A 24,607-nucleotide genomic window follows, 5' to 3' on the forward strand; every position below is an offset into this window, starting at 1 on the left:
AAAGTTTTTAGCAAAATCTGGGTAAGAAGCACAAGGGAGAGAGGGAAGCCTGCATTTAATGAGTGACGTGAGCACAGGGCCTTATCTCCCAAACTGTCACAATGCCTGGGAAAGCCTGCCTGCCCCCCAAAGCCCCGGGACCTTTGGACATCTTCAAGGGGCTGAGCCTGTGTGACTTCTCTGTTCAGTTCTCCTGGTTTACACAACCTTTGCACAGCACGAATCACACTTCACCATTTACTGAGAATCTATCCTGTGCTTAGTGATTTTATATACATTATCTTAAGTGTTCCAATAACCACGTGAAATTGATTCAATTATCTAATTTTATAGATGAAGAAATATGAAGCTGAAAATCAATTTATATCGCTTACTCACTCTGGGACCCACAGTGAGAAAGTAACAGAAGTTGCACTCATACCCGGACAGCACAATAGAACCACCCTCTTCCCACTAACTCACAGTGCTTCTCTACCGTCTCTCATACAGTTAAATTTTTTTTTTTTTTTTAGTTATAGATGGACACAATACCTTTGTTTATTTATTTATTTACTTTTATGTGGTGCTGAGGATTGAACCTAGTGTCTCACACATGCTAGGCAAGTGTTCTACCACTGCGCTACACCTACAGCCCCTCACATGGTTTAAATAAATAATTGATAATACCAATTAGCATTGTTCATTAATTAAATATTTACTGAGCATCTATTATATAGCTGGCACAATGCAAGAAACCAGACATAAAGCCATGAACAAAGTAGAAAAATTTCTAGTCTAAGGAGATAGGAAAAAAAAAAAAGCAAGTGCGGAGTTTTGAACTAAGATATGATCAAGAGAAGTCAGCCCCTGTGGTACGACCTGGGGAAGAAGGTCTTAGGCAGAGGGAACAACAAGTACAGAGGTGGTGTGGAGAAAACTAGCTCAGCATGTTCAGCAAACAGAATGAAGATCTGTGTGGCTGGATCACAGCCAGAGAGATGGGAGAGCAGCATGAAGTTAGGTGGGAGAAGTAGACGGGAGCAAATACGCAAGGTCTTGAGCCACTACGGAGGCTCAGCAGAGTGGGTGACTTTCATAAGAGATCACTCACGCTGATCCATTATGGGGGGGGCTGGGAAAAATGGAGGAACTTTGGATTGAGCTGAGGGGAGTGAAAGGAGGAGAGGGGGCAAGGAAGTAGGAAAAATGGTGGAATGAGATGGACATTATTACCCTAGGTACATGTATGATTGCACAGATGGTGTGACTCTACATCGTGTATAACCAGAGAAATGAAATGTTGTGCTCCATTTGTGGACAAGGAATCAAAATGCATTTTGCTGTCATGTATAACTAATTAAAACAAATGAAAAATAAAAGAGAGACCATTCTGGCTGCAGGCAGAGAATGGATTATACACATGCCTGTGGAAGGCTGGCTATGAGGTGCTGGCAGGTGAAATGTCAAAGACAGATCAAACTCAGGATGTATCATCAAGCTAATGAGACTTGCTGATGGTAAAGATGGTTGGGAGTTTGAGGAAAGCCCAAGGATGATCCCTAGGTTGTTGACTTGAGTGCCTGGGAAGACATGAAGATTTTGGCTAAGGTGGGGAGGATGGTTGAGTTGGATGAGCAGGGAAAACACTGGGTGCTATGTCAACTGGGGAACAGAATTCTAGCTAGGTTTGAGATGCTTTTTAGACATTATTAAACCTTAACTTTGTGAAGGCAAGGGCTTTGCCTGTCTTGTTCTTTTTCTGTACCATACTGCACATTTAGTACTTAAGCATTTAGTACATAAGTTGTTAATGGGGGGAAAAAAAACAAACACCCAGGGGAAATACTGAGAAGGCAACTGGATTTATGCATGTTTAAGTCTTTTGGGAGATACAGATCCTTGGCAAAATGTAAATACATTCCTCCTTGGTTCTTACATGTGCAGACAGTGGCTTTTCAAAGAGCTGAATTCAACATCCTAATAGGGTTAGCTACTGCAGTCTTGGAAAGAGGCTCCAAAACTCCAGTATCTGACTGAAGTTTACCCAGTCTTTCCCATGGTGTTCAGGGTCATTTAAGTGACCCAATGGCCCAGGAGATGGGCCTTGGGGAGCTGCTATACTATTTCTCTGAGTCATGTTTAGCATTTCTGATAATAATAATGATGATCATAGTAGTAATAATATTGTTCACATATGTCAAAATCCTTACGTATTTGCCAATTTCCACCGGATCCATTCTTATTCCGACCAGTCTCAGGATTGCAATGTTAACTTGATGAGTGCTTTAAACAGAATAAAATGTGCTTCCAATAAATCCTCCCCATTTCAAGAACCAGTCTCTTAATTCCAAGGCAGTGCTACATTTTCAACATCAGAAAGGGACTTCAAGGGCTGAAGTCAAAAAGGAAGTCAACAGCATTACACAGGTTGAATTCCTCAAGAATTCCAGGACTCTGGTGTGGAGTCTTGCTGTGAAGAAAATGATTTCATTCAGGGTAAGAGAACCAAGTTCAGGCAGAAGACCCTTCAGCTCTTGATTGAATATCAATGAGCAGTTGGATCTGGAAGTCAGAATATCTGACTGAAATCCTCACTCGGAAACCATAGATTATTACTTCATCTCTCTGCGCCTCAACCACCTGTTAAGTGGTGGTTGGTGATTATCATCATAGCAAAATTATAATGGAATTTGATATCATTGGTTATTTTGAAAATGCAGCTATTTTAGTTTCTTTTTTTGTGACTAACATTGAACCCTCACTGTGCCTTTGGTCTCTGCTAAGTGCTTTAAATGTCATGTCTCTGACTACTCATATAAAATGTCTGAGGTAGGCACTATTATTACTCTCATGTAAAGATGAGAGATTAGGAAACTGGCGCCAGGTTAGACGGCTGGGAAAGGGGATTAGTACCCAGGCAGCCTTACTCCAGAGTTGTACCCTGTATGATGAGGTGCCATCGTGCTTCTCTTATTTCTCACCTGCCATTTGCTGAGTGTTATTGTAAATGAGGGGAGTCCAGGGGTGCAGAGTGCCAAGAACCATGAAACATGATTTACTGTCAATCAGCTTCAACTAAGCTGGCTCTTAGAATGCTTCACTGCAAGACTGAGCCTCTGTGGAGTAACTGCATATTGGATTTTCTTTTTCTTTCTTTCTTTTCTTTTTTTTTTTTGAGATGGGGAACAAGGTCTTGCTATGTTGCCCAGGCTGGTCTCAAATTCCTGGACTCAAGAGATGCTCCTGCTTCAGTCTCCCCAGTGCTGGGACTACAGGCATGTGCCACCACTCCTGGCCAAGCCTACTGGGTTTTCTAGTGTAGAAACTCTGGAGTGAAATGTCTGTTAACCTAGGCATATGCAGTGAAGTGGTCTAGGGAAAGGATGCAACATCTGCTCTCAGAGGTGCACCTCTGGGGACACAAGCTTTTGTGAAGGAGAAATGAGATCTTCCAGGGTGAGCTGAGATTTCTCTTCCCCTGGGACCTTTTTTTGCACTTTACCCCATGAGCTCCTGTTGGAGGAAGAAAGTCTAAACAGCTGCCGTAACAGATGATTTGCTGGGCTGTCTGCTTTTATAAAAAGGGAAGAAAGCTTTGATAGGAAACTCTTCTTAACACAGTTCAATATACAAATTCAGAACTATTATTTTTTCCAAAACATTTCAAGTGAAGGAACGTATTTGGACATGAGGACACTGTCCCTGTCCAGATCACTATCATATGCTCTGCTTTCTGCCTTCTGTGCAGAAATGGTCTTTCCTGAGTGATGACCAGGCAGACTCCTAGATGCTGCAATGTGCCAAACCGGTCATCATCAATTGGGAAGTATATACGGGAGAGATTCTGGCGGGAAGGACCCAGTTTAAATGGCTTTTCTCTGGCCAGATGATTTACTTATTCTTACTGTTCTTTCCCGGGGAGCTAAGCTTCATCCTGGCATTCTTTATGGATGGAGTGGCCTTTAAACTGCTGAACCGACATCTGGTGAAACCTACCAGATGGCAGGAACGAGCAACAAGTGAGCGTGGCTTTGGGCTGCCTGCGTCTGTGAGGCTGGCGGAAGCAGCTTGATTAATGTTCCCGCCAACTGCCCATAACAGGGGTGGGGAACGACCAGCAGGATCCAGAGCCACAGGCCTGCAGAGGCTTCTGGGGTTCCCATGTTGCTGTGGGTGGACCTCAATCTCAGGCTCACAACCTGCCCTTGCACCAGCTGGTCTGAAAGAGGAGCCTACACAAATGGTTTTGCCAAGAACCACTTGACTGTCCTCTCAAGGCATAGGAAAAAGTGAACTTGCTAATGGCCTCTTGAAGCTGAAAAAAAGTCAACTATCTGTGACAGAAGAGTACCTGGCAGTGGTGTAGGCCGTGACAGGTGATGGGGCCAAAGAGTCACTTTGGTGACAGATCCTAAGGACCAGCTGTAGATGCAGACAATGAAAAGTTCCAACCCCAAAGATCCTAAGGCAGTCACAACAGGGAAGAGGCTATCTGAAGGGGGCACGAGGCTTGAAGACTGGAGACTCGGAACTGTGGCCCCCGAATCCTCTCCTTGAGAAAAAGAGGCGAGCAAGCGAGGGGGTGAACTTCAGTCTCTAGCTGCCTCTTATCTCTTTTTTTTTTTTTTTATTGTTGGCTGTTCAAAACATTACATAGTTCTTGATATATCATATTTCACAATTTGATTCAAGTGGGTTATGAGCTCCCATTTTTACCCCATATACAGATTGCAGAATCACATCAGTTACACATCCATTGATTTACATATTGCCATACTAGTGTCTGTTGTATTCTGCTGCCTTTCCTATCCTCTACTATTGCCTCTTATCTCTTCTCGGCTGCCTGTGAGCTCTTTGGTCAAAAAGACACAGGCAAAAATAAATGCCTCTCTGTTTCTTCTAGAAAAGATAAATGGCTCTGGAATTTATTGTCAGAGGAATTTTTAAAAAGTAAGATCAAAAGGAGGGCGGGCTAGAGGTAGAGGCTGGATAGAGGAAGGAAAAGGAGGCGGGAAAGAACAAGATGCTTTGAGACTGTCAAAGCAAGATACTTCGTGGGTGGGCAGAAGAGAGGTTGCTCATCTAGAGGGAGAGAGAACACTGGCTCCTTGGAGCCTCAGGTCAATAATACAGCTAGAGAGAGATGGGTTCAGGTTAAGAGGGTTCAGGAAGACCGGTCTCCCACACCAAGCAACCCAGGACTGGGCCTGCCCCCAGCACAGATTTTGACTCCCACCTGCTTGAGAACTGCCCCCTCCCATGGGTCTCTGTTTATTTTCAAGGAGAAAGAGAGACCGCCTGTAAGAAGCATCTCTAAGGCATACCGCAGTCTTGGAAGGCAGGAGAAGGGGACAGAGAGAAACACTGCTTCCAAGCCACCGTCCAAACTGATTTTTAATGATTTCTTTCCTGGCCTTCCTTAATGTCAGCTAAACCTTTTCAATTATTTCATGGTCATACCTTGAACTGCATTTTAGCTTTACTTTTCTAAGAACAAACATTATACAACCTGCCCCCAAAGCATCAGGAATTCTCTTCCTATTCCCCTCTTTACAGTTAAGTGGTCATGTGAAGAGGTGGTAGAATGTAGGAAACTCCCAGCTCAGGATCATGTTCTGCTGAAAAGCAAGAGCAAGCTGCCTCCCTAAGCCACCAGTCTTGCTCATGACAAAAATTGGTCGTCTTCCTCTCTCAGTGTTTCCCTTCCCCTTGACCTTCCCGGGGATCCTTCCCACCTCTCAAGGCCCAGCACCAGACGCCAGAGCTCAGCAGGAGTTCTGATCACCCACCTCCACGCCTCAGCTGCACTGTCTGTGCCACTCACAACTGCCCGACTTTCTGCCTTTTTTGGTAGCTATTTGTGTCCGCGCCTGGTAGCTCCTGGCAGCCGCAGACTGTTATTTACTTTCCTGAGAGAACATCCACCACGTTGCTCTCCTTCTAAAAAGTGCAGAATAAACGGGAGCAGAATGACTGAAGGCACAGACAAATGCACACAGGTCTCCCCCGCGTGACCAGCACTCCTGCTCCAGGGCTGATGTTCTCTATAACATTCCAAGGACTAGACATTTTCCCTCCCTTTGAGGAAAGTGCCTTTATTTTGTTTATCCAACTTAACGGACCAGTTGTGGGCTGATGATGTTATCAAGTTCCATTAAATATTTTTAATTTCTTAATTAAAAAAACGTTTGATGCACCAATGAGAAAAAAGAAAAGGTTACAGCCTAGTAGGTTCACAATAAATATGCCTCAAGTGAGTGAATAAATGAATGAGGGAGGGATGGCAGAAGTCTAGGTAGTAGGAAATTGGATAGAAAGAGAAACAGAGGAGTAGGACATGACAGACTGCACAGGGGATTTAGGAAAAAGTAGAAAGAGACACCCAAGTCTAATTAAGTTCTACGTCTGCAATCCTAGTTTTATTATAAACTTAAACTTGATCAGTTAACAAGTAGAGAGACTGCTGGGTAAGAAAAGATAGACTGTAGAAGACAGATCTGGACTGTGATAACCACACGGCTACTTGTGACCTGGGACAAGGAACTCGACCTCTCTGAGCTCATTACTTTATTTTAAAACTTTTTTATTTTGAAGTAATTTTAGATTTGCAGAAAGTGTGCAAAAATAGCACACACAAATACACAAATAGTTCCTGTATACTTTTCACCCAGCTTCTCTTAATGTTAAAATCTATCACAAGTATAATACAAGTATGAAAACCAGGAAATCAGAGCTGGGGCTGTGGTTCAGTGGCAGAGCGCTTGGCGAGCATGCATGAGGCCCTGGGTTCAATCCTCAGCACCACATAAAAATAAATATAATAAAGACATGCTGTCCATTTAAAACTACAAAAAATAAAAATAAAAACATTTTAAAAACAGGAAATCAACACTGATATAGTAATACTAGCTAAACTACAAGCCTTCATAGGTTATTACCAGTTTTTCCATACATGTCTTCTTTCTAGTCCAGGATCAATAGGATTCTACAACACATTAAGTAGTCATATCTCCTTGTTCTCCTCTGGTTTTGACAGTCCCTTGTATTTTTCTTATCTTTTATGACCTTGCCACTTTTTAAAAAAAGAGTTGAATGTCCCTGCATTTGGGATATCCTGATGCTTTCTCATGATTAGATTAAGGTAAGCACTTCTAACAAGAATGCCATGAGAGGGTGTCTCACCCCTCTTAGCACATCCTGTCAGGGGGCTCAGATGATTATTACTGGCACGTTGACTTTGACCCCTTGGTTGAGGCGGTGTCTGCTGCTGTTTTTCTCCACTGTACTATTTTCCCTTTGTAATTAATAAGTATCTGGTAGAGAGATGCTTTGAGACTATGCAAATATCCTGTCTCTCATCAAATTTATTTTCACCCAATAATTTTAGAGTTCATCAGTGGTTCTTGCCTACAATAATTGTTACTGTCATGTTTTAATGATGATTTCCTGTTTCCCCCTTCATCCTCCATGTATTAATTGGAATTCTTATCTATAGTAAGACCTATGCCCCCTTGATTGATGATTGATTGGTTTGATATTTATTTATATCAGTATGTACTCAGAAATATTTATTTTACTCTATGGGTCAGAATCCAACACTATCATTATTTATTTGTTGTCTAACCCTCACTTTATTTATCTGCAACACAAAGATAAAGTCAACTGTCATAGGATGAAATGAGATTAGAAAATGTGAAAATGTCCAGTCCGGAGAGACCATCTACTAAATAGATGCATGCTCCTTTCTTTTCCCTTCTTTGCAGTGTGGAAAGCCATGATAATTTGGAAGCAAGACCATTCTAAAGAGGTGCAAATCTGAATTTAAAAATTATCTATTAATGTAATACAGCTTTTATACTTTAATGTAGAAAAGATTTTTTTCTTTTTTAAATTGGTGCATTATAATTATACATAATAGTGGGGATTCATTATGCTATATTTATACAGTCACATAACATAATTTGATCAATCTCATTTCCTAATACCATCCTTTCCTCCTCCCTCCCCTAACTGGCTTGCTCTACTCCTACTGATCTCTCTTATATTATTGTCATTACAATTTTAATTAGTTACACACACACACACACACGAATTTAGCTATCTCAGTGTTGTCTTGTGGAGATCGTTTGGGTTTGGACTATGATGACTTAAGACTGATTTTTAATCAGCATCCCCACAATTTGTATGAAAATAGATCCTTGAGAATACTTGAAAACAGTCTGTTCTTTTAAGTAGTTTAAGTGTTTTCCCAGAAATCTTGTTTACGTTCCGAAGTTGCTTAGCTAAACTATTTTCAGAGATAGTCCAAAGCATGCCCCAACCCAGCTGTGGCTCAGATCATCACCAGCACTGAATTAGTGAAATCACTGATTCATCTTTGATTCCCAAGGTTATGGCAGTGAGTGGAAGAAAGCCAAGTTTACTTTAAAATTAGATTTTAAAAGTTCTGGCAATTTGCTTTTAAGTTCAGGTCAATTTGAGAAAAAAAAAAAAAAGACAAGAATAGGGTCCTAAAGTTGTGAGAGTAGATCTGGAAGTTTAAAATAATTCACAAAATGCAGTAAAATACACCAATAAAATCTCTCCATTTACGGGAACTTTCATTTTCCACTCCATTTTTATCGGTAAGGAAAGTCAAGAATGTCAGGAGATTCGTTTTAAAAAACAACTCTGGGGCAGTGCTGTTTGCTGGCGCTCTGTGCACTCCCAGAGTTCTGTCTAATACCCTATTGGGGTGGGTCCTGATGCAGGTGAGAGGCAAGGTACTGCAGTGGTTCAAAACCCAGGCTCTGGGGCCTGATTATTAGGGTTTGAAACTCACAACTGCCACTCACCACCTGTGTAACCTTGAGCAAAAAACTGTCTCTCACACCTCAGTTTCCCCAGTGGTACTGTGGGGCTCACGACAATGTCTGTCATCCAAGGTTGCTGTGAGGCACTAGTAAGTGGTCCAAGTAAAGTGGCTGGTATTACAGCAGGAGATGGGTACCAGCTTTTCCTAGGGATGACAAGTGTCTTTTTGAGGAACACAGCTGGTCTCTCTAGACATGGAACTGATTGTTGGGCTCAGTCTCTCACACTTTCTGCATCCATTGGGCCTACCATTTAAATACCACAGTCTTCACCAGCAAGCTCTGGAGGCTGTAAAATGAGCTACAAAGTAACAAAGGTTGATGGATCCTAATTAGAATAAGTTATAGTCCACATATGAATAATATTTCAAAATACTCTCCACTGTCATGAACATCTAAAAAGAACAACAACAGGATCCTCTGTTGTTGCTGGTTGTCCTTGCAGCATTAGATAGAATTTACTAACTGACTAAAGTAAGATACTACTCTGTCTGTAGAATTCAACCAATCAATAACCAATAATACCCAGATTAAAATTCTGTGATTTAATATTCAAGGAAAAACACATTAGGTTTAAAACAAAATACAGAACAGAAAATTCAGTCTATGGCTACACTATGGACAGACAGAGTCCTTTAAGCCTCAAATTGTAGTATGCCCAGCCTCCAGTATGCATGGAAACCCACTTGTCCTCCCTGTCCCTCCTCCTTGCTCCAGGGCCACAGGAATGCCAGCCATTGACTCTTTCCTCTCTGGGAATCCCTAAACCCCATAGAGATGCTCCATCTCAAATGTTCCCAGACTCCAGTCACATCTGTCCTCTTTAGGACTGACTTTTGGCTTGGTCTCAGAGGTTGTGGAATGAGTGACTTTTGGGGCTGAGAATTTTCATGGGCTGCAGAGAGAGGAGTGGGACAAATTTCCCATAGTTTCCCATGTGTGGAACTCCCAGTCGTGTTGGTTTTTAAGTTTCTGCTGAGGGGTCCTGACAGTGGGAAAGGGGGAGTGGGCTAGACAGGTGTGACCAGGGATCCTGTTGCTGAAAATCAAAATTGAGACACCAGTCTTAAAACCTTGGGTGGGACTGGGCAGAGTGGTGTCTAGCGGTTGAAAAATCTGGTTGTCCAAAGGGAGAAGAATTGGCGTCCTCAACAGTGACAGGGAATGGAGATATGAGATCCATCAGACACAAGGGCAGGCAGAGTGCAGTGAAGGGAAGAAGATAGTGTGGTCACCTCACTACCTGGAGAAAAGCAGCAGCCCCCATGGAAGCGGTGGGAGGCAGTTGGAATCAAAGAGATACACTTAAAAACAGCCAAGAGTGGCTCCTTACCTCATTGAATCGCATCACAAGGTCCTCGAGGGCATTGTGCTCTCCATTCTGAGAGGTGAGAATTGACGCCGAGATGGACGCTTTGAGGCACGGCAGGGACCTCTGGCATTCCGGTGTACCCAAGTCCCGGGTTAGGAAGCAAAGGTAGTCCACTGGCAGGACCTTTCGGTAAATATTCTGCTCCTGCTCTGTCAGGATGCTGGCGACTTCCTCTGGGAACTGGATGAGGGGTTGCAGATCAATCAGTTCCTTGCTGATTCCAGCTGAACTTGAAGGGAAGGCGTTGGAATTGGCCATAGAGGTACCTGGCTGGCGTTCTGAAATAAAGTGACAGAAGTCACGGTTACACGAGGGATGGTATCCCTGACAACAGACACTTGCTTGAGAGCCATTCAAAACCTTGCAGGTTTTTTAGCCAAATCCTTGATGGGTATACTATCTTGCTTATCTAGAGACCTTTCTGATATTTGTCCTGATGTCCTCCCACCTCCATGAAGTGGGGATAGGGCATACTTTTCCATTTTTAGAAACACTATTACTCTGGCCTATCATTCTTCAACCAGTTCACTATAACACTCTGTAGAGTACCATTTGCTTCTTTATCTTCCTTTGCTAAGGGAAAAGAAGTGAGGGTAGGTGAGGGTACAGACAATTAAAATGGAAATGGAAGGAAAGTCATACATGTAATGTGCTTATTTCATGTAAGCATTAGGTGACCTGGGGACCCCTCTGAACACAAGGTTTAAAACTTCATGGTATATTCTGCCAATTCTATGCAGTAGGACTACCTATAAAAGTAAGGAAGAAATGGGTAATAAAATGTATTTAAATAAATCAGTCTTATTCCCTGGTCTACAACTGGAAGGGAGAAGGTGGCAGAAAGAAGCAGAAGAGAAAGTGGCAGGTACATTAGATAGAAGTACCAAAGGTAGGAATTCCTAGGCTCAAAACAATTCTCTTAGTCATACATGCTTTCTTTTTATTTTGACACTTTCCCAGTCTGCCTCTTTATTCCTGCCTGTACCACGTTCACTTTTTCACTAATTCATCTACTTAACCATCTATCCATTCATTCATTCATTCAACAAACTTCGAAAAATCTATGATGCGCCCTAGAACAGAGTTTCCCCAAGTATAATCTTCAGAAGACTGGTACTTGGAAGAAAAAACATTTTTGTGGTCATGAAAGTCAGGGATTCATGTCACACATCTCTTCCTGGAGAAATATGAGGCACACTGGTGCACTGTCACGAGCTCTCATGGGCCCTGTAACAAAGAATTCATTTACAGCAGCTTAACCTAGTGCTCCCCAGAGCCATGCTGCATATAGTATCTACGACATCATTCTGTGTGGTCAGTGTCCTTGAAACCTCTTCAGGAAATATTGCCCTAGAGTCCAAACTGCCCTCCTTCTCCAAACAAAGCAAGCCTTTCCTTCTCTGCAGACCTTCCTGGGAGTCTCCTGCACATGTTATTTGCCCTAAACCTTTCCTACGTCCCTTCCTTTTCTTACAAAACCCTTAACTGCCCCTTGCTAAAATAAAGTCCATCTTTCTTCTGACTACACTGCTACTGGCCACCAACCTGTCATCAGAACTGGATTCTGGGTAATAGTGATGTCCACAGAAGGACTTCCTTGACCTTCAGATCTCCTCAGTATTCCAGGATTCTTTTTCTCTCTCCATTGCAGAAATCTTTGGAAGTATCACTCCAAATGTATGTCTGTCTGTCTCTGTCTCTCTATTTCTCTCTCTCTCTCTCTCTCTCTGAATTACTGAGCTCTGAAGTCCTTCTCCCCCCCCCCCCAATTTCCAAAACAAAGCGACCACTATGTTGACAGGACACCTGTGCTGATGTTCTGGGCTCTGATATTTTCCCCTCAACTCATCCTTTCCTAAGCAGCCTAACGGCCTTTGAAACTCTGCACAGGAAGTTCTTGATAGTATTTGCTACTTGATTAAATGAGCTGCTCCCCCTTTTGAGGAATGCTTTCAGTCCGGTAGCAAAAAAAAAAAAAAGCACAAACTCTTTAAAGTTTGAGTGACATTGCTCTCTACTGATGCAAGTTGAATTTGTAAACATGTTTCAGGCAAAACTTGCTGTTTTGTCTTCGCTATAAAATTTGTAGTGTACAAACAAACATTCTCCTTGATTGTGAAAAACAAATAAGTGAATAAGGAATGTATTCTAAGCATTTTGTCCACATTTTGGACCAAACTACCAAAAATCTACCGCAGCAAAAAGTGGGAACTACCAAAATATATTGGGTTTTCTCTAAGCTCAGATTCCAAAAATGTAAAATAAGGCAAATGCCCCAATCCAGCCAACTTGGCTTCACTCTCCAATTTTCTAAATAGTTTAGAAAGTGACTAGCTTTCCTGAAAATTGCATCAGAATGTGGCCCAATGACAGAGGCAGGTTGCAGTTTCTGGACACTGATAATTTATGTACAATAGAATTATCTACATATTGGAACACTTCTCAGAAGTAATCAGCTCCAAGACACGATTTCAAAATACAGTACTTTACAGAGGAAATAAAAATAACTCCCAAATCTTATGAAACAGTCACTTACTTATCTAATATATTAGAGAAGAGATAATGCAATAAAATATAGAATATTAAGATGATATATTGCAAGTAGCAATACATCTTGAGATATGAATCACATGCTGTTACAATGAATGACAAATTCAGTGACTGGTGAGAAATAGTAATAAAAGAGAGCTAAAAAAAAACTGAACAAAAGAAGAAAAAGAAGCCTGGTTAGTGTAACTTTAATAAATCTGGTGACCCCATGTATCTCAGTATAAGCACGCCAGTTACACTCAAAGGAAACACAAATTAGAGCTAGAGGTCTTGAAACACATGCAGGCCTTTAACGTAGATTTCCTTAAAGCAGGATTATGCAGGGATTTTATACCATGCACCATAGAGAAAAGTCCCAAAAATATTCTCAGAACATAATTTTCTGTCTGTCAAGTTCCACACGTTTAGCAGCTATCATGTCCCACTTATTTCCTTGCTGGGCTCCCCTTCTTCCTCTTCACATGCTACGTTGCCATGGTGCTCAGCTGTGTGTCACCTCCCCACCTCCCTATCTACAACACAGGACACCTGATGATGGATTAAAGACTCTGTGACACCTGACCCTTCCTCCATGTGTATAGCAATGTTCCTAGAGCCCATGATTATGTAGTTCCCTTGTGAAAGCATTTTTAGAAAATTTCTGCTAAATAAAAATATCACCTCATTGACAGTCAGTGCTCTCAGCCCCTTGGTCTTCTGTTAATAGTCACTCTATAGCAGAATAGGGCTCTCTTTCCAGGTACTGTCACAGCCTTGACCTGTGTATAATGAGACAAAGTGACTCCAATTCCCTGCTTAAATAAAAGCTTTCTGTGCTAAGTGCTTTCTATGGATTAATTCAGGACATAGAGAGAATTACCCTTCACATAAGGTCCTTGAAGTAGTAAGTTAGAGAGCTGGTGCCTGAGCAGGGTCTTTTTGACTCCAGAACTCATGTTCCTGGTCACTCAGCATATTGTCACACTGGCATTCCAGTCTGTAGATACAGCTCAAGAGATTTTCGTGTAAATAGGTTCCTTGTCCTTTAAAGGGAGATCTGGTAAATGACCTCAAAGGTACTCACAGGGTTGACAGCTCTGTTTCTCGATCAGCATGGAACCATCGTCACTTCAACCATGTTACAACTACGTGATACTATAGTATATAGAAATTCAGATGAGCCCTCTGCCACCCTTTCTGGGAGTTTATAAAAATGTCCCAATGCTATAAACCTGTATTTTCCAAAGTGCATTGCACTGGATTCATACAAAACATGGTTCTTTTGTTAGTAATTTAGGGGAAATATTGAGTTAAATGAAGCTAAACAGATCCCCCTCCCTCTTTTTTTTTTTTTTTTAACTGTCGGGTTTCTCAAAGCCCTTAATAATTCCCATGGGGGAAACATAGTGTGACATAGTCTTCCTCAACCTTGCTGTCTGTCTCTGTGTCTTTTACATGGCAATCACAGTCTCTGAAAAGTGTTCTTATCACACTCCACAATTCTCAATGGGAGAAATGGTTCCTAAGGGATTGGTGATTTCAAGAGCTTAGTTTGCCCCATTGCTGGAATCCTGTGTAAGGGTCCAAGGATGAGAGGGCGGTGGCTTATTTAGGAAATTGCAAGTTGCTCCCTATGGCTGAAGCTTATACTAAGAGAGGCAGGGTACTGCTCGAGAAAACACGGAAGGAAGCTTCATTTTCCAGAAGGATCTAGAGAATGAGTGAGTCTCATGAAGGAACAAAGGCAGACAGGAGTGGCGGGAAGAACTAAACACAGATGCATCCTAGACTTCTGGGTCTTCCATGGATGTTGGCATCTCAAGGGACAGGAAGCCCACACCAAGTCTTCCTTTGAAGAGTGCTACTCTGAGAAGATGAAGCATCCCCCAGAGCCCTCCTACCAGACCATAGAGTCCTCTTCTCCTCCCTTGTTCTCTGGTGATCAGCTCAGCAGCCCTTGACCTTGTTAATTAGCTGTCATTCCTAGGGGTTGTACACAAATTGCAAAACCCACAAACACCCAGGTATTGATTAGTGCTTTTCCTATACTTGTTCTTCTAGTGCCTCTGGGGAACCCTCTACCCTCCAGGCTTAGCACTTATGAAAACAATGCTGATTCAGATCCTGATCCCATCCAAGAACCTTCAGCTTGGGCTAGAGTCCAGAAAAACCTTCTGCTTTGCATTTATTTCTCCTTTTGTTTTTTGGTGCCCACCAAAAGTCAAAGCATTTGGGGTTTCTTGCTATGTCTCTCTTGGTGTTTCATACCCATGGGTTCCTGGGGAGGCTTGTTATTCTTAGTGGTGAGAGAAGAAGGACTTCAAAGAATGTGCTATATGGTAGGTAAGGAAGAGGAAACTGCCCACTTCCTTTATTTCCAGTCATTAGGTAGGGATCATAACAGAATGACCTGGCACACAATCCACCCTGTATATACTCCCCTGCTTATAGATGAGGGGCAGCCCTCCCTGTTATACTGGCCAGCCACTGCCAAGGAACATGCGAGTAATAAAATGTCCAAACCTCCTCCTTTGAGTCTTCCAAGTTCTTTCTTTGGGAAACCATATGCTGGGGTTTTGCAGTCCTGGAGTTGAACAGCTTCATATTACATCTAGAGTTTATAAATAATCTCTCATATAATCTCTGCATAATGTGAAGGAGTAACTGCTCCTACCACAGGTAGGAATTGATGCTTTTATTTTTTTTATAAAGCTTCAATCAAGCTGTTATGTGGCTTGCCCAGGAATCCAGCTTGTGAGTGGTGAGTTCTGGAACTGGCAAAGGCTGAGAGAGAACCTGAAGATTCTGGCTCCTGGCCCAGTACTCCATATTACCCTAAGCCAAGGCTGAGCTATCTTGGGCTTGCTCAGTGTCCAGGGGCCAGCCTTAGTAGCAGCCAGTATATCTGAATGGGTTTAAGAAATGCTAAGGAAAGGGGCTGAGGTTGTAGCTCAGTGGTGGAGCACTTGCTTTGCATGTGTGAGGCCCTGGGTTCCATCCTCAACACCACACAAAGATAAACAAACAAACAAACAAACAAAGGTATTGTGTCCATCTACAACTAAAAAAGAGAGAGAGATATTAAAAACAAAACAAAAAAAGAAATTCTAAGGAGAAATGAATCCATTCTTTTGAGTGTCTACTATGTGCCAATCTTTGTTTTAAGGCTACGCTGATATTGGGATTTAGTGACTAATAAAATGATCCTTGTTCATATAGAACATCTGGAGAAGACACACATAAACAATAAATCGAGTATATGAGGGGCTGGGGCTGGGGCTCAGCAGTAGAGCGCTTGCCTAGCATATGCGAGGCCCTGCGTTTGATCCTCAGCACCACATAAAAGTAAAATGAAGGTATTGTGTCCAACTACAACTAAAACAAAAATATTTTTTAAAAAGTATAGGAGTGATAATGCATGTTGGAAGTACAACTAAAACAAAAATATTTTTTAAAAAGTATAGGAGTGATAATGCATGTTGGAAGGTGATAAAAGTGTTATGATGAAAATCAGAAGCGGGTTTCAGAATGTGGGTGGGGAGGATGTTACACAGCATACGTGAACTAGAATGTTGGCAACTTCTGCAAGTTTTTTTTTTTTTCCCCTGCAAAAGTGTTCAAAACTGGGCTGGGGTTGTGGCTCAGAAGTACTGTGCTCGCCTAGCATGCGTGAGGACTGGGTTTGATCCTCAGTGCCAAGTAAAAATAAAATAAAGATATTGTGTCCATCTACAAAATAAAATAAAAATATTTTTAAAAGTGTTCAAAACTTAACTCATCAGGATGCTCTTAGCTTGTCATCCTTTTCTAGTGTTTTAACAATAGCTATTCACCTAGCTCTTGCTCCTCACCATTAATTAGCCCTTGGAATTAAGTAACACATTTAATTCCCATGAGAAACCCAGGAAGATGAATGTGATTATTCCTACTCCACAGAGGTCAGAAATGTTAAGTAATTTACTTAAAGACACCCTGCTTCTATGAGATGAGGCTGGAATTTAAATCTCGATCTGACTACAACAAAAGATCTGTCCTCTTTCATGCTTAGCATTTTAAGAGGTGTTCTGCAGAGGAGACACAGTCCCCTGATTACCTGTTGTGCCTGTGACTCTCTCTGTATCTGTCTCTCTCTTCTCTCTCACATGTGCGTGTGAGTGCCAAGTGCAAGCACACACACACCCCTTTTCTTTTCCAGGTAAGGAATGAGGTTGGAGAGTTAGGCAGGACCTTGCAGAAATCTGAACCTTCCCAAGCTGAGCAAACTTTCAATCATAATTGTAAATTATATTATATTAAAACCTGGAAAAAGCTGTCACATGGCCCCAATTCTGAAGCTTTATCTTTCATTCCCACTGTCTGTGGGTCAGGGGTGGAGCAAAGGGAAAATGGACACAGTTTTCTTTGAAGGCAAAACAGAAATTTAAGCATGCAATTCATTTGTCCTAGCAACTCCACTTCTAAGATTTTATCCGAAAGAAATTCTTGAAAAAAATCTAGACAAAGTGAGGGAAATTAATCTGTACTAAAATTGAAAAAAAAAATCACAAGGTGAGAAAAGCAAATTTAGAGCAGTGAGATATGATCGTACTGGGAGAAAAAGCATTTTATAAATACAGGTTTATGTTTGATATCTATCCAGTACATGAAACTAGTAATAGTGTCTATACATTACATGGCTCTATTGCTTAACTTTTTATAATGCACATATAACAATATTTTTAATTTTTTCAGCACTGTGGATGGAACCCAGAGGTGTACTACCACTGAGTTATATGCCCTACCCTTTGTTATATTTTATTTTGAGACAGTCTACTAAGTTCCCTGGGATGGCCTCCAACTTACGTTTCATAGAACATAATTATATGTTCTATGAAATAGAATCATAGAACATATAATTAATTTCTATAATCTTGCCTCAACCTCCCATGTAGCTAGGATTACAGGCATGTGCCACTGTGCCCAGTAATATCAGTATTTTAAAAAATAGATAAAGTGATAAGTGAAAAATGGGAAGTTATCAGTATGTATGATGTATCAAAATACATTCAATTGTCATGTATATAAGAAATTTTTTTAAAAACACTCTATAGAACAATAAATCAGAAAAAAAAGTGATATGTGAAAAATTTACCTAGAGAACAAAACTTCAATCTTCCCATGTTTAAAAACTAGTCCAGCTGTTCCATTTTTTTCCTAATAAACTGCAATATTATTTTCCTTTAAAAATTTTTAATTTATTTATTCTTTTTAGATATATATGATAGTAGAATGTATTTTGATATACTATACATACATGGCATATAACTTATTCTAATTAGGATCCCATTCTTGTGGATGAACATAATGTGGCATTACACTGGTCATATATTCATAAATGGCAATATTGTTTTCAAAAGTACTTCAAGTTACAATTAAGGAAGAAAGTAGGAAACACTTTTATCTACTCTGTTTTCTTTTGAAAATAGATTAATTTTGGATGAACTTTATAGACACTTTTTTAAAGCATTGGATTCTCAAAAGCACATTTAATGGTGTACTTCCAATTACATAAAACAAGAGAGAAGGACATCGATTTCATTTTATAACAGATTCAGAGTGGGTTTAAAAACACTATCTCAGGCAGAGCTGAAAATTGCTTCCAACAGGGAAGTAATGGGTTTGGGAAAAAGTTAGTCAATTGGTGAGTTTTTTCTCATTACCCATTATTGGTTTTCCGAGTAACAGATCAATCTTGCAATGAATGTGTCTGGCTTGTTCTCAATCTTCCATGAAAAAGACAAATCAATATAGCGTATTATTTCTCAGTCAGTACTTAAAAAAGAAAAAGCCAATATGTCTAGACTGAGAGTTAAGACATGCTCACCATCACACTGAGATCAATGATGGAACCAGCGCCACATCAGTCTGACACCAAGGCCCAGCACCCCTAAATCACCCTGCTACACGACTTGAAGGGTTTCTTTCCTTTGGTGTCCATGTAGGGCTGACAACCTGATATCTCTCAGTGGTGTGTGAGTGAGGCAGGGCTGGGACTCAATGCTCAAGCTGGATGGGATGAATTTTCAACACTTCACAGTTTGGAAAACCATGCCTCTGAGAGGCCACCTTAGACAACTCAAGGTCCCTGATCCCAGCCTGGGGCATTCCCTGTCCACACCATGATCACTCTTCCTTAGCGTGGCTAGAATCTCAGATGCTGCAAACTCCTGGGGGAAGCTCTCTGAGAAGGAAACACTGAAAGGGTGTGAACTCCAGAGGCTGTGAGTGAGGTCCTGGGAGTCGTCCAGACTTGGGGTCGCAGCCCAGTGCGGTCACTGACTTACTTGCTGTATGACCTTGAGCATGTTCTAAACAGCTCTGTCAGAGAGATGATGGGCGCATCAAAATGAGGAAGTGTATGCAAATGTTTGTTACCTATTCAGCTCTCCATAGTTAGCTGTTGATCATCAAAGCTAATTCATCAACTGAAAGAGGAAGAAGGAATTCTGGGTCTTTCATCTTAGAAATCTTGATGGCGAGACTCAGGAGTTATGCATGTATCAAACCATTTCAGGCAATGGAAACTTTTGCTTTGTTTTTTTTAACCTGCAATTTGCACCCTCTGGTGTGGTGCCCACCATAATAATAATAATAATAAAAATTTAACTCCCAAGAGACCAGAGTACAATTCATTAGTTTTTATATATCCAAGAGTTGTGTAACCATCATCACTATAGTCAATTTTAGAATATAGTCATCATCCCCAAAATGCATAAACTTGTACATGTTAGCTTTCACTTAACTCTCCCAATTCTGTCTCACATCAGCCTCTGACAACTACTAATATTCTTTCTGTTCCTATGGCTTTGTTTAGATTGGACATTACATATAATGGAATCACAGAACATGTGGGCTTGGCTACTTTCACTTAGCATATTTTCAAGGTTTATCAAAGTGGTAACATGCTGCTGTACTTCATTTCTTTTTACAACTGAATAATTCCAATTTCACTCTGTGTATATGTTTAGTTTATTCATCAGATGATGGACATTTCAGTTGTTTACATTTTTGGCTATTTTGAATAATGCCATTATGAACATTTGATTTCTATTGGGCTTATACCTGGTAGTGGATTGCTGAATCATATGGTAACTCTGTATTTAGTGTTTTGAGGATGCTCAATTTGTTTCCATAATGACTGCACTGATTTAACCTTCCACCAGGGATGTACATACAGGATCCAGTTTCTCACATCCTTGTCAACATTTTCTTTCCCGTCCCGTCCCTCCCTCCCTCCCTCCCTTTCTTCCTTCTCTTTTTGATTATCCATTCTGGTAGGTTTAAAGTGTAACTTATTATATTTTTGATTTAACATTTTACTAATGACTAATAATATTGAATATCTTTTCATGTGTTTATTAGTCATTTGTCTACATTCTTTAGAGAATATACTCAAGTCTTTTGCCCATTTTTGAATCTAGTTTTTTTTTTACAGTTGGGTTTTAGTTCTGTATACATTCTAAGTGTTAATTTCTTACTATATGTAATTCACAGATATTTTCACCCATCCTGTTGTTGTCTTTTACTCTACTGATAATGTCCTTTGGTACAAAACAGTTTTTAGTTTCGATGAAATGGAATGTGTCTATTCTTTGTTTTCTTGCTTATGAATTTTTGTATCATATCCAATAAGTTATCTCCAAATCCAATGTTATGAAACTTTTCCTTGTTTTTTTTCTTCTAAGAGTTTTATTGTTTTATGTCCAATTTGTTTTATGAACCATTTTGAGTTAATTTTTGTATGTGTATGGTAAGGGTCCAACTTTATTCTGTTGCACGTGAATACCTAAATGTTTCAGCATCATTTATCAAAAAGATTGTTCCCTCCCTGTTGAAGGGTCTTGGCATCCTTGTTGAAAATTACTAAACTCATATATATGAGGATTTATTTCTGGGTTTTCTATTCTATTCCATTGGTCTCTATGTCAGTCTTTGTGCCAGCACCACAATGTTTTGATTACTGTAGATTTGTAGTAAGTTCTGAAGTCAGAAATCTGCTTTAAGATTTTTTTTTCTGACTATTCTGGGTCCTTTGACATTCCATATGAATTTTAGGGCCATCTCATTAATTTCTGCAAAAGTAAAACAACAACAAAAAAAACCCCCCACAACAACAACAACAACAAAACACCAAAACCCCCTGAAATTTAGATATTGTGTTGAAATTGTACATCTCTTTGGAGGAGTATTACCATCTCAAAGGTACTGAGTCTTCCAATCCATGAACACAGGGTGTTTTTCCATTCATTTAGGTCCTTTAAAATTTCTTATGAAGATTTTTTGTAGGAGTCACTATACAAGCCTTACTTAGATGTAACTTCAAATCATAAAAAAAAGCCTTTGTTATTTGTTCCTAAATATTTTGTTCTTTTTCATGCTCTTATAAATGGAATTTCCTTACTTTCATTTTTGGATTATCCATAGCTAATGTATTGAAGTGCAACTGATTTTGTATCTTACCAACTTGATGAGCTTTGTAGTTTTAGTGGTTCTTTAAGATTGTCTATTTATGGCATCATTCTATCCAATAATATAGTTTTACTTCACTTTTCCAACCTGAATGGATTTATTTCTTTTTCTTATATAATTGCCCTAGATAAAAACCTTCAGTATAACATTGAGGGGAGTGCCAGGAGTAGACATCTTTGTCTGGTACTTGATATTAGGTAGAAGTTTTCCATCATTATGCACAATATTATCTGTGGGTTTTGTGTAGATGCACTTTATCAATTTGTGAAGTTCCCTTCTATTTTTATTTTGATTTTTTTTTCATGAAGGGGTGATGGATTTTGTCAAATACTTTTTCTGTCCATTGAAATAACTATGTGGTTTTTGCCCATTATTCTATAAAGAGGAGTATTACAGTGATTGGTTTTGGTGTAATTATGTATATGTATGAACATTTATTTTTATATGAATATACTAAATGTTTAATTAAAATTGAACTGAGAAGAGCTTTGTACAAGACCAACAGACATTTATTGTCTATTTGCTATCCTGGCTCTAACTTGAACCTCTATGTTGGACAAGAACAGGTGGCAAACAGATGTAACTGTAACCATGATTTCAAATCACAGACAATCATAATTTTAAAAATTTGTTTGTTTTAAAGAAAGGATATATATGTACATATATAAAACTTAAATATTAAATTAAATGTAGATACACAAATGAACTTTTTATTGTTTGCTATCATAATCACATTTTCAACTCTTGACAAGATGAGTATCCATTAAAAAACTCTATAAATTAAAACAAAATCAGTCCATAATATTTCTGGTTTAGAATATATTATTGCAAAAATGACTTTGGATAGGTCAAAATTACTTAATGAGAAAAACATATATGGACCTGGAAACTTTCTTTTCCCATAAAAGGCAACAATAATGGTACTGATAATATTACTTGCTAACATTTATGAAACCTGCCCCTCAGTTAATCACATCCTAGCAACAATTTTATTTAAGTATCTTTTTAGTACTACAAAAAACTCTATGGCCAACATAGCAATTATTCTATTTTTTAAAAAATATTTATTTTTAAGTTTTAGGTGGACACAATATCTTTATTTTACATCTATGTGGTGCTGAGGATCGAACCCAGTGCCTCATGCATGCTAGGCGAGTGCTCTAACACTGAGCCACAACCCCAGCCCCAGTTATTATTCTATTTTATAGCTAAGGAAACAAAAGTCACTTGCCCCAGCATTCACAGGTAGTTAAGAGGTGGGGTCAGAATTTGGGAGCAGACCCACGTGATTCCAAAGCAATTTGACTTTAAACCATATTTTGTGATTTGGGTACCAGAATTTCATTTACATGTAAACTCAGAATTGTTCATTTCACCTTTTGAATTGAAATGGGACCAACAATCCTGGAAGATTGTAAGATTTGCAGTATGCCATTTGTTGACCAAATGCTATGTCAAGTACTCATTGAATACTTACTATGTGAATTTAACCCATATCATGTAACTAATTAGTAATGGACAAGGCTATCAGAAACTGTTGTATATTTTATTATGCAGTTAATGATTTTTTGACTACGTTTGATCATATAAGTAGAAAATATTTATTGACAAGGTCAATTCCACCTTTTAACAGGAAAAAAAATTAGCTATCCCAGAGTGGCTAATGATTCATTTAGTATATCCATAACTGGGTACATTAAAATCACCATAAAGTTGTTATATGGAGGGAGCTTGATAATCTAAAACTTTAAGCTCAATACAGTGGACCTTCCTGAAGTCCTGGCTCAGGACTCAGGACTACACTACTGTGGTTTTCTTCTTAACACTCCCAACATGGTGCTGATTTCTAGATCTCCTTGCAGCCTCTTGGCCTGAACTCAGTCTTCTCAGTCGTTTGTCCATCTCTTATCCTTTATTAAAATTGGTATATTATAATTATACATAGTAGTAGGATTCATTGTTACATAATCATACATATACATAATTTGGTCAATTTCATTCCCTAGTCTCTCCCCTTTCCTTCTCTTCCTCCCTTCCCCTGCATCTTTCTTTTTCTTTCTTTGTAGAAAGACACAATATCTTTATTTATTTTTATATGATGCTGAGGATCAAATCCAGTGCCTCACACATTTGAAGCAAGTGCTCTACCACTGAGTTACAGCCCCAGCCCTACATCTCTTTCTTAACCTAAAAAAGCCTATTTCAAGTTGTAACCATCACAGCTTAGCAGATGGCTTGCAAATGTATAACTCTGGTTTTGACCTCTCTGATCCAATTCAGACCCTTGTGTTAGGAGAGTTTACTTGAATGTCCCAGTCTCTTAAAGTCAAGATAGTCAAACTGGGGACTAGGGTTGTAGCTCAGTGGTGGAGACTTGCCTAGCATGTGGGAGGCACTGGGTTTGAGCCTCAGCACCACATAAAAATAAATAAATAAATAAAATAAAGGTATTGTGTCCATCTACAACTCAAAAGAAAATTTAAAACAAAAGATATTCAAACTGGATCTAATTTTTCACGTTAAAAAAAATTAAAACTGCCTTTGTTTCTTCAGGTCCACAATCTTGGAGGCGTTCATCACTTATTCCTCCATGTCCTGGGTTGAGTTTGCATCCATTCATCCACCACTGTGCAGAGGATTGGTCCCTCCCTTTCCATTGCCATTGCTTTCCCTTAGCTCCCTTACAAATCATGTTTGCAATGTGGTTGTTCTGTGCTGTGAAAGACCAAGAAGAATCCTTATGCAACCTCCTGGCCAAGGTCCAGGGGATCAGAAAGGCCATTTGGCCCTATGAGATGACGTCCATGATGTCAGTGGGAAGGGGGAGAAGGATGGAGGCCAGCCCAGTGAAATGTGTAAAGAAAACGAACATGGTTTACACAAGTCTGGGAAGGTCCTCACATTTCCTTCCTCAGGTCAGATTCTCTCTACTTTGGTATAAAACAGCGTAGATTATGGAAAGACAGCTGTTGGCTGAGTCCTGAGCAATACAGACAAGAAAGATGTTGGCCTTTAGCTGGACACGGATAGCCCAGGCTGCCTGCACCTGGTGCTGTGACTCTCCTGCTGCACTGCTACCAGCACTTGCTGTGTAAACCAGGGATGCAAGCCTGAGCCGAGGGCTCCATAATAGAGTGCTCAGGAGCATGGGCTCTGAAATGGGATGGACTCAAGTTCAAATCCCTGCTCAGCCACTCTCTGGTTGCTGAATTGTGTAACTAATTCCTCAGAGCCGAGCAGGTCAACTTCTTGGGAACACCTAGGTAGCAGAACAAGACATCACCAGGATGAGAGTGCAAACTGATATTCCTACACCCCTCTGTTTTAGTCAGCCTTTTCACTGCTGTGACTAAAAGATCTGACAAGA

The 24,607-nt window shown here is 40.0% G+C and overlaps 1 protein-coding gene across 1 annotated transcript in view; it reads right to left on the reverse strand.

Moving 5' to 3' along the window:
- Plce1 (phospholipase C epsilon 1) overlaps positions 1-24,607 on the reverse strand; it is a 251,212-nt gene that overhangs the window by 120,535 nt on the left and 106,070 nt on the right. Inside the window, exon 3 of the mRNA XM_071611080.1 lies at positions 10,165-10,481. Within this exon, the coding sequence (XP_071467181.1) occupies positions 10,165-10,481 (317 nt within the window). The remainder of the gene's footprint in view (positions 1-10,164; positions 10,482-24,607) is intronic.

Source organism: Marmota flaviventris, chromosome 4 (genome assembly GCF_047511675.1).
Source record: "Marmota flaviventris isolate mMarFla1 chromosome 4, mMarFla1.hap1, whole genome shotgun sequence".
Taxonomy (NCBI): Eukaryota; Metazoa; Chordata; class Mammalia; order Rodentia; family Sciuridae; genus Marmota; species Marmota flaviventris.